The 14897-nt window shown below is 47.2% G+C and overlaps 1 protein-coding gene across 1 annotated transcript in view; it reads left to right on the top strand.

Annotated features, from left to right (window-relative positions):
• Positions 1-1633: 1633 nt before the first annotated feature.
• PARD6G (par-6 family cell polarity regulator gamma) overlaps positions 1634-14897 on the top strand; it is a 79072-nt gene continuing 65808 nt past the window's right edge. The window contains exon 1 of the mRNA XM_054164381.1: positions 1634-1726. Within this exon, the coding sequence (XP_054020356.1) occupies positions 1655-1726 (72 nt within the window). The 5' untranslated portion in view covers positions 1634-1654. The remainder of the gene's footprint in view (positions 1727-14897) is intronic.

Below are 14897 nucleotides of genomic sequence, written 5' to 3'. Positions count from 1 at the left end.
AGGTCTGTGCCCTGTCCTCAGCTTCTTTACATCACGACTGATGTTTTGGGCAGGACCATGTAGGAAATATTACTGTCAAAGGCTCTTGGTGAGTAAAAGAAATTGAAGGGGAAAAAGGTCTGTTAGAATTATAAAGGTCCTTGGCAGAAGATGGAAAGAACTAAGTTCCTTCAAGATCCTCGAATTAATAACCTACCTAGTTAATAAGGGCAGCTAGCAGAGAGAGGAAGTCCACTGATCTATTTCCAGGAGAGAGTGGTGCAAACCTGATGATCTGTGGTCTCAAATGAATGACTTGCAGCACTTTCCAGATCACAATGCTTTTTATGAATAGTCACGCTGTCTGGAGAGTTTATGCAGGTCTCTATGGCACACACTGGGCTTTTCTGAGCACCCCTGTGCTCTGGGAGGCCTGCCACATCACAGTTGAGGTGCTACATTGGATGCACCTCTGCATCTTAAATGACTTTGGCAGTGGGAGCAGGAGGCAGCACCTAGGGTACTAAGCTTATTCCTGTCCTCCCTCGTTCAAGAGACAGGGAACCACTAGAGAGAGTCCAGGAGAGGGCCACAAAGACACTGAGGGGACTGGAGCATCTCTTTCAAAGAGGAGAAGCGGGGAGACCTGGGGCTCTTAGCCTGGGAAGGAGAAAACTGAGAGGGGATTTTATCGATGCTTATGAATATCTAAAGGTTGGAGGCAAGCCTCTTTTCAGTGGTGCCCAGTGGTAGCACAAGGGGCAACAGGTACAAACTAGAACACAGCAAGTTTCACTGGAACTTAAGGAAAACTGCTTTGCTTTGAGGGTGACAGAACACCAGAACAGGCTGCCAGGAGAGGCTGTGGAGCCTCCTTCTCTGGAGACTTTCAAAACTCGTGTGGATGCGTTCCTGTGCACCCATCTCTGAGTGATCCTGCTTTAGCAGGTGATTGGGCTAGATGACACTCAGAGATCCAACCTCCACCTTTCTGTGATTCTGTGACCACGCAGTGTCCGTGAAATCTGACAGGTGCACAGGCCTGCCAAGCTCCGGGGCCTAACATCGGGCGGTTTTATTTCGAGCCTACACCTCTGCCAGCCTTTCGTGTCGATGGTTTAAAGTGGCGCCCGAGCAGCCCCTCCAGCCCCTATGACTGCTCGCCCTCGGGAGTGTGTGGCCGCGCACGGCAGGCCGGCCCTGCATCGCCTTGCGGTTTAACGGCACTGGGGGCAATGCCCGCGGTAACCTCCGGCTACTCTGCTGGGACTGCCCGAATCCGCCAGCCTCACCGGCTCCCTCGCAGCCGCGCACTGCACACGCGTGGGGCCGGGCCGGCCCAGAGCGGAACCCCGCGGCACGCGGGGGAGGGGAGAGGCGGGGCAGGGGAGAGGCTGGGCGGGCCCAATCGGGGGCGGGTGGGCGTGGATGTGGGCGTGCCCTGCCGGCCCCAGGCGCCCGCCCGCCGCCAGCCGCGGGCGCGCGGCTGTTGGGAGCCGTGAGCGCGAGGCCGGCGGAGCGGCCGCTCTCATTGGCGCGCCGGGACAAAGTGGCCGAAGCGCGAGCGGTAGCGGGGTGATCGGCTCGCGGGGGCGGCCCGGGGGCGCGCGGCCCGCTGCGGGCGGGTGGCGGCGGCGGCGGCGGTGCGGGGCTGGGAGGCAGCGGGGCCGGGAAGATGAACCGGAGTTTCAACAAATCTCAGACTCTGCGGTATCTGGAGTGCAGCGCAGTGGAAGTGAAGAGTAAGGTGAGGAGAGCGCGGCGCGGCCTCGATCGGCGGCGGCCGGGTGTGCCTTTGCCCCGCTCGCTCTCGGCGGCTTTTCCGAGAATGAATGGAGTTCCCCCCTTCCCGTTTCCCCCGTACGCCTCCCCACCCGGCGCTGCCGGAGCCGAGCCCCAGCCGCAGACCGGAGAGCGAGCGCTGACGGTTGGCGGCAGTTCGCAGAGAGGCGGGATCCCGCTGCAGGCGCCGCTCTCGGCCTCGCCCCCGGTGAGCCGCCCCTGCCCGGAGTGAGGCGGCGGCGGGGCGACCCTTCCCTGCCCGCCCCTGGGACGGCAGCGGGGCCGGAGCGGGCGGGCGCCGGGGGCCTCGCGCCCGCCGTTCCTGCTCGATCTTTTGTTTCGCCGCGGTGACTTCGGCGCTAACTTTCTGGGGCAGCTCGGAAAGCGGCTGCCGATTCGCCTGCGGGGATGGCTGGGGCTTGGACCGGGGGCGACGGCAGACGGGTGGGAGAGCTGAGGCAGTGCCGGTCCAGGGTTGCTCCTGCCCCCACAGCCACGGGAGCACGCCGCAGAGGTGCTTCGGCCACCTCCTGGGGGGGTGGGTTGGGTTCCCCGGCGCGGTTTGACAAGAGGAACAGAGTAGTGGGAGCGAGGAGGACCGGGTTCCCCCGCTCGCCCCGATGCTGGCAGCGCCGAAATCCTGCTGTAGATCGCAGTGGAGAAGCCGGAGCGAGGCCGGCTGGAATCTTCACTCTCCCAGGTGTTACTAGGGGGTGCTGGCACCCGCGTTCAGACAGCCGGATTCCGCAGCCTCGTGTTGCCGGGGATGGTGATGGGGGCTGCAGGTCATCTACGAAAACAGCACTCCGCCGCAGTTCGGCATCTTCAAGTGATGGTATCGGTTGTGTCCATGGTTGGTCTTGCTGAGTTTTCTTCGAGGGACTCTGGTCATTCTTGGTTTAACGAGTGCTTCCAAAGCTTGCCTGCCACCTCTGTGTTGCACAAATCAGTAGCGTTTAAGCAAAACTGAGAAATCTCCCTGAAAGCCTGTGTTTTATAGACACAGAAGGTAAATGGTGTAGGCAGGACTTGAGAGTACAGAATAGCGTTAGTGTGTCCTGGAATTATGCACAGCATTCCTCACCTGAGATAGTATTGGAGATGATGTCTTTGGGACTTATGCTTGGTGCTCCAAATTGTTGTCCCTTGGTGCTGCTTGTATTTGCGTTCAGATGAAACAGCCTTGAGTAACACATAGGCCTGAGGATGATGAGATGGCTTCAGTGGGATAGCTACCTTGCATCCAAGGGACTCTCTAGTCAATTCTAAATGTAGCACCTGAAGTGTGGATTGAGGCCTTTATTTTCTAACCTCCTGTTGCCACTTGAAGTGGCAGAGCTGGCCTGGAAGGTTCCATCCTGCGTCCCTTGCTGGAAAGTTTTAGTTCAGTTTGTACTTGTTCTGAGGTGTAATCCAGCCACAGCCCTTGTGGCCACCAAATGATCCAGATCCTGGTTGCTAGTTACCAAGTTAGACCTCATGCACAGTATGAGCTTCAAACTAAAACTGTGACCACAGCTAAAAAAAAATTAACTTCATCCTCTCTCTTCTACTTTAATACTGCCATTGCCATAGCCTGAGTTTATTGTATTAACAATTTAAAAGCAACCTTAAAATGAACACCTCCTAGCCTCCTTTACAGCTGCCGGAGTGCTGTAAGTGAATCCTATGTAGTTGTATAGACACAGAGTGATTTAAGGGCATTGTGAGTGTACAAATGACTGTAGGTTTCTGGAGAGAAGGAAAATAAATTTGTGTGGGTGGAAGGGGTTTACTGGAGGGCTTCTGTAGCCCAGGGTTGTTGCTGCCGATAGCCCAGAACTTACTTTAATGAACTATGCTGCGCTGGAAGGAAACTGAAAATAGAGGCTGAATTCAAAATATCCTGCCGAGGGCTTACATTCAGTGATGATCCATTAACACACACAGCAAGAGTCACTGGAGGCTGTGCTGCTGAATTTCCTGGTGCTGGTGGGGCTCTGCTGTCGGTATGATTTGTGCGCAGTAACATCTAGACTGTTTATGTAGCAGGCTGTTGCAGGTTGTTAGCAAACAGAGGTCGGTACTGACATTGCAAGATTGTTTCCTTTTGTCTGTGAAGCTTGCAGGTTGTGTCTTAGAGAGTTAATCTGTGGTTAGAAGCTGATCCAGAGAAAAGCTCTGGCCAGTGGTACCTGGCGAGGTACTGTATGAATGTCATATATGTCTTGTTAAAAACCTAATAATTGTGTAGGGTCAGTTAGGATGCTGTCTGTCTTGTCCCTGTGGATCACTTGGTTGTCCTGCTGTGATCATCTAGAGATAGTCTTCCATTTTATTGGGTGGACTACCTAAGGCCAGGGAAACAAAAGGATTCAGTAATACTGCTTTTGGAAGCTGTACGTAGTCAGCCTTTAAAACGTTTAGTTGCTTGTTTTGTAAGTATGAAGCCTGTCCTGGCTTGCCTGAGAACTTGAAAGTTGAGTCTGAGAACTCATGATTTTGCAGCTATCGCCTGAGAGCGCAGGCTACCAGGTGAGTGGAGGTGGGTGCAGCTCAGCCTCTGCGCTGGGGCATGCTCCTGGCTGCGGATCAAGGGATTCTCAGGTGGCATTTCAAAGGCTGGGGAAGTGGTGGGCCGTGGGCAGGTGGAATCCCTTTTAGTGGAGGAGTTGGGTGTGAGAGCATGCTGCTTTTACACAACAGCGTGAAGTAGCTTTTCTCCTTGTCTGAAGATGGAGCTGGATGTGAAGGAACTCTGGAAAAAATTGCTATGTGGAGCGAGATGGGGGATGGTCTGCAAATGTTGGGGGTTTGATATCACTGCCTCTGTAATGCTAACCAGGTGGTTCCTTCCTTAAGGATAAACCGCCATCCAGCTGGGGTGTGCACTAATCACAGTTGAGAAAGTGCTTCTGTGTAAAGTGACCAAGATTTTCCTGGATTTCCTGAATTTCTTTTATTTTCTCTTAAAGAAAGTTCTTGACAGTTAAATATGTGCCCTTGATTATTGGGAGGGGTGAGTTTGTTAGATCCTTATTACCATACTAAGCAAGACACTTCTCTGGCAATCCCTAAGTATGCTTAAATTTTACGAGTCCTGATGTGTGCTAGAGAATTATAGGAAGAAAAAAAAAAAAAAGAAGTGTGTTTGGTGGGGAGGGTGTGGGGAGGGTACATGGAACATCTTGATGGCTGGACTCACTCCAGTTTTTCAGCATCCTTCTTGTGCTGAAGGACCAAAAGCTGCAGGTGGTATTAGAACCATAGATCTGAGTTGAAAGGGACCCTACCGATCACCTTGTACCAACCCCCCTGCCATGGTCAGGGACACCTTCCACTAGATCAGGTTGATCAAAACCCCATCCAGCATGGCCTTGGACACTTCCAGGGAGGGGGCACCTGCAACCTGTTCCGGTGCCTCTTTTCTTGTGCTGTAGACACGTGAGCTTTGTGGATGATCACATTTCATCCAGGTTAAACCATCCTATGCCTTCCTTGAACCTAATCTGACTGATCACCCCTGCTGGGAATGTGGCCCTGAAGCACTCTTCAGCTCCCAGTGCTCATGTCTGTGGGTATTTTAATGCCTTGTGACTACCCAATGGAAACATTTGCAGTAATATGTTCTCTACCTACATGTCTTTGCAGAAGAATGGGCTTCTTGGTGCTGTATAATACTTTTCAGTGTAAGTTGGGTTGTTTCTTCTCTGGGCACCTGTGAGGCAGTGCAGAAGCCCCTTGGATCCTTGTGTTGCAGCAAACACTGAAGGGGAAAACGGCACAGCAGACATCTGTGCACACCTCTTGTTTTCAGATGTGGCAGTGATAGGAATTGCTCTAGCCTTCTGCTTTAAGAAGTCTTCTTCCTTCAGGCTCTGTGCTTCCTCCCTTCCTCTGTCTCCTCCCCTGAGAGCTGGCCTTATAATCAAAACACTTAAAAACTTATTGCATGATAGGAAAGCGGAAGGATAAAGTCAAATCTGCTTAGAAATTGGCACATATCTTGGGAAAATATTAATTGAACTGTAATTACACCTTATCCCTCTTCTCTTGTCGTTCACAGGAGAATACTTTAGAAGCTCAGTTCTTATCTAGGTGTTGTCTGTGTAGCTCAGGATTAATGTTTCAGCCTTTTGAGGCAGGATCTGAAAACACATTATCTTGCTGGCTTAGAGGGACTGTGTATTCTCACGTGTCTAGTACTCACTGGCTCCATTCCCTGTCTGGTGACAAGTGAAGTATCTGTCCCCTCTGAAGAAATTGCCTCTAATCTCTGAAAAAGGTTTCCAGATGACCCTTTCTCTCTCCTCCTCCCTTTTACCAAGAGCTCCAGCACATGCACTGTGTGGGGTTCTTTTTGTTTGTTTTGTTAAGAATCCTGCCTGTGGCCATAAGATCCCAAAACTCCTTTTCATTTTCTCTCCTTAGCGGGTTGCAGGCTTCTTTCCCTGTGAATTTAAGTCTACAGAAGAACAAATACTTTTCAGATAGGAATTCCTCCATTAATGGTGAGACTTATCTTTAATTACAGCTCCAGGTAGCTGATCTTCTTTCATCCTGCTCTGAGTGAAAAGAGATGATTTTCTTTTCCTTGTTTTGTATATACAGCATTTCAAATAGGAGGGCAGCTATCAGCCCAAGTGTGTATTTCTTTTCCAGTCACTTGGATATTCTGGAATAGTAGAGGTACGAGGTTGCCTTAGGCCTTTAAATGGCAACCCTTTGAAGTATTTGTGAAAGTGTGGCTTTTTTTTTTGTTCCACTTTGAAACTGACAGGTTTATGTTTTTGGCTTAAAAGCAGCAGAGAAGTATTTCTCTAGTACTGGTATATTATGTCCTGTAAACTGTATGTACGAGGAAGAATTAATTTTCATGTGTTCAGAAGTGGGTAAGTGCAGTTGTGGTTCCCTGATAAATCATCTTTTTGGGGAAAAAAAAAGACCCCCACCCTTTTTGTTACTGAACAATCGGAACCTCTGATGATGGCTGAGGAGTATAGAAACACGGCCAACTGACTCAAGAGCTGGCTGTGACATTCCTGTTGTGTTAATAGTTTTCTTGCACTGTAAAACTGATTTACAAATTAACAACAATGTGACTAACATCTTCCTACTAGAAACAAACCCAATGAGATAAATGCATCCAGATAACTATAACCATTCCCCCCACACCCCCTTCTCTGTTTTACTTTGTTCCAATAAATGGTCTTGTTCAGATGGATAAATTCTCAATCATATTTTGGTGCATCCAGAGTATAGGTATGATACTGTTCTGGACCTTGAAGGCAGAGAGTGGGTTTGAGGTCAGCTATGCTCTGTATTCTTATGAAGTCACTAGATGATAAAATGATTTTTGTTCTTGGGCAAGTGTAGAGGTCACTGCTTCAGCAAGCCTGCCACCTGATAAATTGATGTAATATCCAAACAGCTTGTGGGTGGTTTGTCCTGCTCGGGTGCCATCTCTTTTCCTTAGAAGTGTACCTGTGCTTATGTTAACAAAGCTGTTTTAAGCCTTTAACATCCTTTCCCGCAGCCCAGGCCCAGCTCCAGAGGTTGCTGATACTGCTCAGCGGAATTGCATGTCCACAGGACTGCCTGTTGCAGTCTGTGGGCACCTTGTGTGTGTGAAAGGTCTAAAGTAAAACATCAAGTGGTGTTAACTGTAGCAATAGCAGTAGGAACAAACCTGCTTTTACCAGACTCCTGTAAAGAGATTTTAAAGGTCTGGTTCTTCTCTGTCTGGTGTTGACTAAGTGAGAGAGATCTACAAATTGTCTTTTCCAGCCTTTTGTACTTTGATTTCACTCTAACCCTGAAGGCCTTACACGCCTTCTGAAGTTTAAAGAAATGTTTTCCATATGTAGCAGGCTTCAAAACTGATAAAAAGCATCACTTCATTAAACCTACAGGATGTTAAAATAGAGTTTAAGTTGCTTTAAGTTTTTAAGCAGTACTTTAGATTCTTCCAAGTTAAGGTCATTCTTGTCATACCTAGAATAAAACTAAAATAAGTGCAGTGAAAAGCCCCATAACCAGCTGATTTAACTTCTGGTTTTGAGCTTCAAAACATATTTGATTATATGCAAACCAAATGTGGCATGGACTTAGAAAACCGCAATGCTTCCCTCTCTCAAATGAAGACAATATGCCACAGCAAAAGCAATACGAGTTGGTCTGGATTGTTGCAAAACGTGTCAGGAGAAAGACTGTAAACATTAGTCTCTTAAGAAGTCTTCCCTCTGTTCTTTTCCCTCCCAGTCTGCTGAGCTTCTGACAGCAGGTATTGTATTTGTTCTGATGTGCTAAATAGCATCTACTAAGCTCTTGGCTCCTCTGTTATTACAAATCTTGGTTTTTCCTAGTAGGATGACTTTCTGGAGTGGTCATACCTAGTAAATGTAAGTCTTTAAATAGTTAGGTGATTGAGAGAAGGTGACCACATCTTAACAAGTTAGCATGCGGCAGCTGAGCCACAACAGTTGGTCCTGTGCGTGCCTGCTGCTCTCCGCTTCTCAGCTGAGAAGGTGTGGCACAGATAAGTTATTTTGTGATAGTTCTGTTCAGGTGACAGCTGCAGGAAGCACCAGCTCAGTGCAACTATCTTCTCTGACCTGCATACTGGCACTATGTGAGCCTGTAGGAGATAGAGTGTAGGCTCAGGCACATGCTTTGAGCTAGTTGGCATCACAGTGGATGGGATGGAGGAGGATATGCTCTGGTGCTCAAGTTACAATTTCAGATCCTGCATAACAGAGGGAAAAAAAAGAGGGATTAAAAAAAAAAATTAGTTATGGAAAGATGACAGTTTCTTTGTCAGTGTTCCCAAAGTTATTGATATGCTACAGGCTTGAGTGTTAGCTCTGGTAACTAGGTGGTTATCAATATCCTCATGAGTTGTGTTGTGTTTCAGCACCTCCCATACCAACTGGACAGATGGGCAGAGTCCAACAGGATGGCATTCAACAAGTCCAAGTTCTGGGTGCTGCACTTTGGCCACGACAACCCCATGCAGAGCTACAGGCTGAGGTCAGAGTGGCTGAAGAGCTGCCAAACAGAGAGGGACCTGGGGGTGCTGATTGACAGCTGCCTAAACATGAGCCAGCAGTGTGCCCAGGTGGCCAAGAAGGCCAATGGCACCCTGGCATGCATCAAGAATAGTGTGGCCAGCAGGAGCAGGGAAGTCATTGTGCCCCTGTACTCTGCATTGGTTAGGCCACACCTTGAGTACTATGTCCAGTTCTGGGCCCCTCAATTTAAGAAGGACATTGAGACTCTTGAATGTGTCCAGAGAAGGGCAACAAGGCTGGGGAGAGGCCTTGAGCACAAGCCCTATGAGAAGAGGCTGAGGGAGCTGGGATTGTTTAGCCTGGAGAAGCGAAGGATCAGGGGAGACTTTATTGCTGTCTACAGCTACCTGAAGGGTGGTTGTAGCCAGGAGGGAGTTGGTTTCTTCTCCCAGGCAACCAGCACCAGAACAAGAGGACACAGTCTCAAGCTGTGCCAGGGGAAGTTTAGGCTCGAGGTGAGGAGAAAGTTCTTCACTGAGAGAGTCATTCGCTGTTGGAATGTGCTGCCCAGGGAGGTGGTGGAGTCACCATCCCTGGAGGTGTTTAAGAGGGGATTGGACGTGGCACTTGGTGCCATGGTTTAGTCATGAGGTCTGCGGTGACAGGTTGGACTTGATGACCTTTGAGGTCTCTTCCAACCTTAGTGATACTGTGATACTCTCCTCTTCTTGATCCTGCCTCCAGGTTCTCACCTTTGCTTTCATGATCATTTTAAGCCTAGTGACTTGGGAATTTCTGATCTCCTTAAAACTTTGTCCAGCCAGTCTGTCTTATGAGTAGTGTTCTGAATTTTAGTCTCGCCACACTGACACAGTCTTAAAGGACACTAAACAATGGATCTTTAATTTTCTGAGGTGCTCTTTAAAGTTGAAAAGTTGTTTACAGCCAAGTTAAAAAGGAATGTCTCTTATGTGAGGTTAAAATACCTGTGGAGGCTCTGTCTGGCAGGCTGCAGGACTAGCCACCTCCAAGGAGTTCTCCAGGGATGCAATTAATAGTGCTTTCTTCAGAACTCCCTTATCATTCCCTTTGTAAGAGACTTTGCACATGCTTAATTTGAGCTTTTAGTAACTGAGAAGAAGTCTTCCAAGGATTGATTGCTTGCCCCTAATTACTTCTACAGTGCAGGCCAGAAGTTAAAAGATGAAATGTGCTTTTGGAGACATTCCCTCCCTCTAAGTGAAGGCAATGTCTCCCACAACATATAGTCCAGTTCTCATTGGAGATTCCTGAAGTTAATTGAGGCAGAAGTGTCTGGGGCAGGGTGTGGTGCACCAGCCCTAGGGCCACCCTCCCTGGGGGCATCCCTCTCACTTCCATCATGTACAGCTGTTCCCAGTCCCCAACCGGTCTGGCTAGGTGTGTGTGTATATCAGGTTACTTCTCTGCAGCTGTTCTTGGCCCTGAGCTCATGGGGAAACCTCTGGCAGAAAGTAAAAGGGCATTAAATAAGTTTGAACCAGCCAGAGCCCTTACTGGTTACAAGTGTTTTGTAACCATGAAGACATCTTTCTTAGTAAATATTCAGAAAATGGTTTGCTTTTGCCATGGACCTGTACTAGAGCCTAGGCCCATGGCTTTGCCTGCTGTTGGTAATGTTGACCAGACCTCCTGATTTAGTGGTCCTTTGTCCCTCTGGATGGCAAGGTGCCAAATGTTCTTTCCCCCCTTGTGGTGATGGTAATGTGCCATGGATGTATGCATGTCATGCTGCATTTGTGCTAAATCTGAGTGGTGTGATGATGTAGATAGTGTGTGTGGTGCTCAGCCTTTTCTTTAAAATAAAGAACTACCTTGGTCTACACCCTTTGCAAACAGACTGTGGTTTGTTCCCAGAGATGTAGGAAGAAAAAGAAGGAAGAGATTTGCTTTTTGGAAAGGCAGACCAGCCACTTAAGACAAAGATTTATTTTAAAGGCTTTCTTGAAGGAGAACAGCACTGTGGGATTAAATATCGAGAGCTGAGGCAGTATGGAAGGCGGGCATGCTTGCTGCTTGCAGGCAGTGCTTACTGAGAGCGATGGTAGGGAGAAAGCAGCCGCATGGGCGACCTGATAGGAGAGGAGCTTTTGGAGCAAGAGTGATGAAGAAAGGGAAGACGAGTTCAGAAGAACAGGTTAGGAAAAAGCTTTTGTGGATAGCTATTTTCACAGACTACCACCAACTAAGAAATAGTTGGTTGATAATGGGGCAAGCTAGTGTTTAGGAAAGCTTGGGGAAAGCTCAGAGCAGCTGTCAAGGCAAAGTCCCGCTGTGTGGAAGAATACTTGAATGGTGTCCATGGATTTAAGATGACGGACAGAAAAGGTCTGGGTAATTAGCACATAGATATATACAACTACCTGGATGACAAGTGTTACTGGAGTTACAGGTGCTGGGGAAGACAGGGTCAAAGAAGTGAAGCAGGAAGAGGGGTAAGCTTAGCTTTAAGCTGCCCTTGAGCTGGCAGCTGAGCATTTGTGAAGAGAGTGTATAGGAGGTGTCTCATGAACATAAGTTTATCTGAGAGCAGTGGGGACAGAGAAATAAACTAGATTTGTCTTCTAAGTAGATGCAGAAAAGTACTGCTCTGAACTGAGCCTCACAGACAGACCACTGGAGTGGGTTGAAGGAGTTGCAAAGGCTGTTCTTTGAATGGAAAGCAGAGACATGAAGCATTGTGCCCAAGAAGCATGAAAAAACCAGGAACCACTGTGTCACTTTGTGCAAAGCTATTCTAAGAACTGAAGGTATTAAAGCATGGCTGTATTTTTATAGGGGAGTGAAAGGGGAGAATACAACAGGGTAGGAGTACATACAAGGGCAGGAGTATGGCATTATGCCATTTAGGGGAAAAAGTTTAGAGGAGAAGGTAGTAAAATTGTGTCTGTCATGGAGTTCCTATGAAGAGTAAACAAAAGAGAGACTGCCTTGCTCTTTTGACTTGCGTCTTGGGAAAAACAGCAAGAGCTGAGCAGGGGACTGAAGAGAAGATTAAATCCCACACTTACACCAGCTTGATCATCAGGATGAAGCAGAGCTGCTTTGGGGCAAGCGCAACCACTTGAAGGGGAGGCAAGAACTTGTTGCAGAGAACATCTGCTTGGTCGGTGGCACCTTGCCACTAGTGAAAACCACTATGAGATTGGGAGCAGAGCAAGAGGCATGGCTGGAGGAGAATGAGGGAACAGAGAAACACAGGCATGTATGTGACAGTAGAGCCCTGAAGTCCTAGATGAAATCAGCCAGCACAAAACCATGTACATTAAGTGTTCTCCACTGTCTTGACCTCCTCTTCTTCTCCCTGATAAAGCAGTTCTGATTAGATTTCCCCATTTTGAATGTCTCACAGGTAAGCAGAAATTACAGTCTATGCAAGGATGAGCATGTTTGCTGTTCTTTCTGCTCAAGATTTTTACTTCATGGGAAAAAGTAGCAGGCCAACATAATTCATGTTTATGGCTAAATATTGGTCTTTGATGTTTTCTTATTACAATAGCCTGAAATCAAAGCCAGCAATAAACTCAAGGGATGGCACCTCATAAACATAGGGCTTTGTTTTCAATCCTGTAAACTTTCTGAAACTTAAAATTCAAAGAAAAAAAATTGGTCCCTTTTGCTTGCAAATAACTCTTCCATTTCAGAAAATAGCATCCTTCCAAGTAAACAATCCTCATGATCCTACTCCCTTGTCTTCTCTGACCTCTAATCTTCCCTGGGGAGAAAAAAACCTTAGTTGATTGCCCTTGGTCAGCCTGTGTCAGTTTTGGTCAACTAGTTGTGAGTTTCTTTTTCTTTAACACAACTTTTATCAGAAAGCTCTGCTTTTTTCCTTCTTTTTTTTCTTTCTTTCTATTTTTTTCTTAGGATCTGTTTTTGCTCAGGGTTTCTGCTTGTTGTATTATATTTCACTGGATGTTTTTTGTCCTCTAGCTGCAGACAGCTATATAGCTGCAGACAGCTGTAGTGGCTGGCTGATACTTCGATGGATCTTGGGACAGAGCTTATTCTTTGTGAAATAAAATGTGCTGTTCTTTCTAGGGTTTTCTCTCAGTCATAATTAGCACTCTCAGATTAAATGATTTTAATTTCTCTTGGACCCTCCAGTCATCTGACTTCTGCAATAGTAGAGGCAGTATTTGCATTAGATACATAGGTCAGAGTCATTTACTTCATATGGAAAACTCATCTGCTTGTTAAAACTGTTAGTTCATCAAACAGTGTAACACAGTATTGTTCTGGCAGAGGCTCTGCTGGCAGACACTGGTCCTTGTGTCTCTTTCTGTGGAGGGATATACTACAGAAGAACTTTGTTTATAGCTTAGGAAAACAGATAGTCATCTTGGCTATCTGTGCAAAGCCTTTAGAATTTGTAGTTTCTGGAAGATAAGTGGTGGATGTTATCTTGAAATTCTGTCTGAATACAATGCAGAGCACCCAGTCTCCATGTTGTGTGGTACTGCAAAACTTACTGTGATACTCTCAGCCTTATTAGGGATGATGAATGAATGGTCACTGCTGAAGTGGTTTTTTTTCCCTCTTCTGAAAAGATCTGCTGACAATGGTTACTGTCTGTGTATGTGCACAGATTGGATCAATCAGCTAAACTACTACTATGGGAATACTGACCTTTAAACAAAACCCCATCATTCTCATTACCTGCTTAAATCTCTTTTGAAGAGACTCTTCCCTTCTACACCTCTCTGCAGAATCACTTTCTAGCATCCTTGCCTCAAAGGGCTGTGTCATGCAAAAAGCACAAATGTAATCAGTTGCATTTGTTTATTGTTGTCTGTTCCTAAAGCAAAAGATTTTGTCTCTTGGGCTTTTCTGAGGCTGAACATGTGAAGAGTGAATTTGTACAGCGTTCAAGTCAGATCTTAGTGCCCAGGTCTGCAGTTGCATCCCTGTGGGTAGGCTGTTATTTGCATGGTGCACTCCACTGATGATCCATGTCTAGTATGCCCTCAGGGGCTAGGACGGGAGACATGGCCCTTTCACCAGCTGTCCTCTCATGTGGCAGCTTAAGTTCAGCTTTGGATCAGACTAACCTGCAAATAACCATCCTTGCTTCTTTCTTCTCTCCTTTCCCATGTCACTTGCCTGCTACACAGGATGCCCCAGCATGAGAGCTGGCCTGTGCCTCGGCATGTGTGTTGACCAGAGCAGGACTCTCCAGGTATACTGCAGGGCAGGTGATATGGGGGATTGTGTAGGATGGGTATTGTACTGTCTGAGGTGAGACTGTACAGCATCCCCTTCCTTGCAAGTACCATGCATGCTCACAGTCCTGGACAAGTTCCTGTGAGGGTGGTGAGGCACTGAACCAGGCTGCCCATGGGAACTGCAAATGCCCCTTCCCTGGAAGTGTTCAAGGCCTGACTGGACAGGACTTTAATCAACCTGATCTACTGGAAGGTGTCCCTGCCCATGAGCAGAGGATTTGGAACTAGATGGATCTCTAAGGTCCCTTCTGTCCTAAACCATTCTATAACCAATTGTCTGTGCAGTAAACAAGTGAATACTGGGCTAGACATTTGAATACCCTGGCCCGGCCCTTTGGCCAAAGGAATCCTGTGTTCCTGTTCAGGTATAGCATAGCATAGCATAGCATAGCATAGAATAGGTGTGCAGGCCAGGAAATGCATCTCTAGAAGCCTACAAAGATCTTGTTCCTGCCCTGTTAGTTTACTATGTAGATATTAAACTAGTCACGTCAAGATGGTTGCTTTTTGTTTGAATCTAGGAAAAAGCAAACTTTCAGATACTCTTCAAATAAAACAGACTTAAGCATTTTTTCAGCTTAAATTGTGTCAACAGAAGTAAGCTGCTGCTTGGATTTTTCTGGAGAGAAGCAGGGAGTGGAGGACAAAGGAGGACTGTTTCTCCTCCATTGGAACCAGCTGTGGTTCATTCAGCTTTTGTGCATTTGGATGGGCACTCTGAATTGAAATCCAAACTGGAACTAGCAGTTAATATTACAAACAAGCAGTGTAATTTGACTAAACAAGCTTTCAGATGGTCACAACTAGGCTTTGATGACGAAGAGTGGGATTTTCATAACTGTGGAAGTAATTTGAGAACACCCTTGCACCCAAAGCCAGGAGG

This window comes from Dryobates pubescens, chromosome 9 (assembly GCF_014839835.1).
Source record: "Dryobates pubescens isolate bDryPub1 chromosome 9, bDryPub1.pri, whole genome shotgun sequence".
Classification (NCBI taxonomy): domain Eukaryota; kingdom Metazoa; phylum Chordata; class Aves; order Piciformes; family Picidae; genus Dryobates; species Dryobates pubescens.
This window is presented reverse-complemented; position numbering and strand designations above follow the sequence as displayed.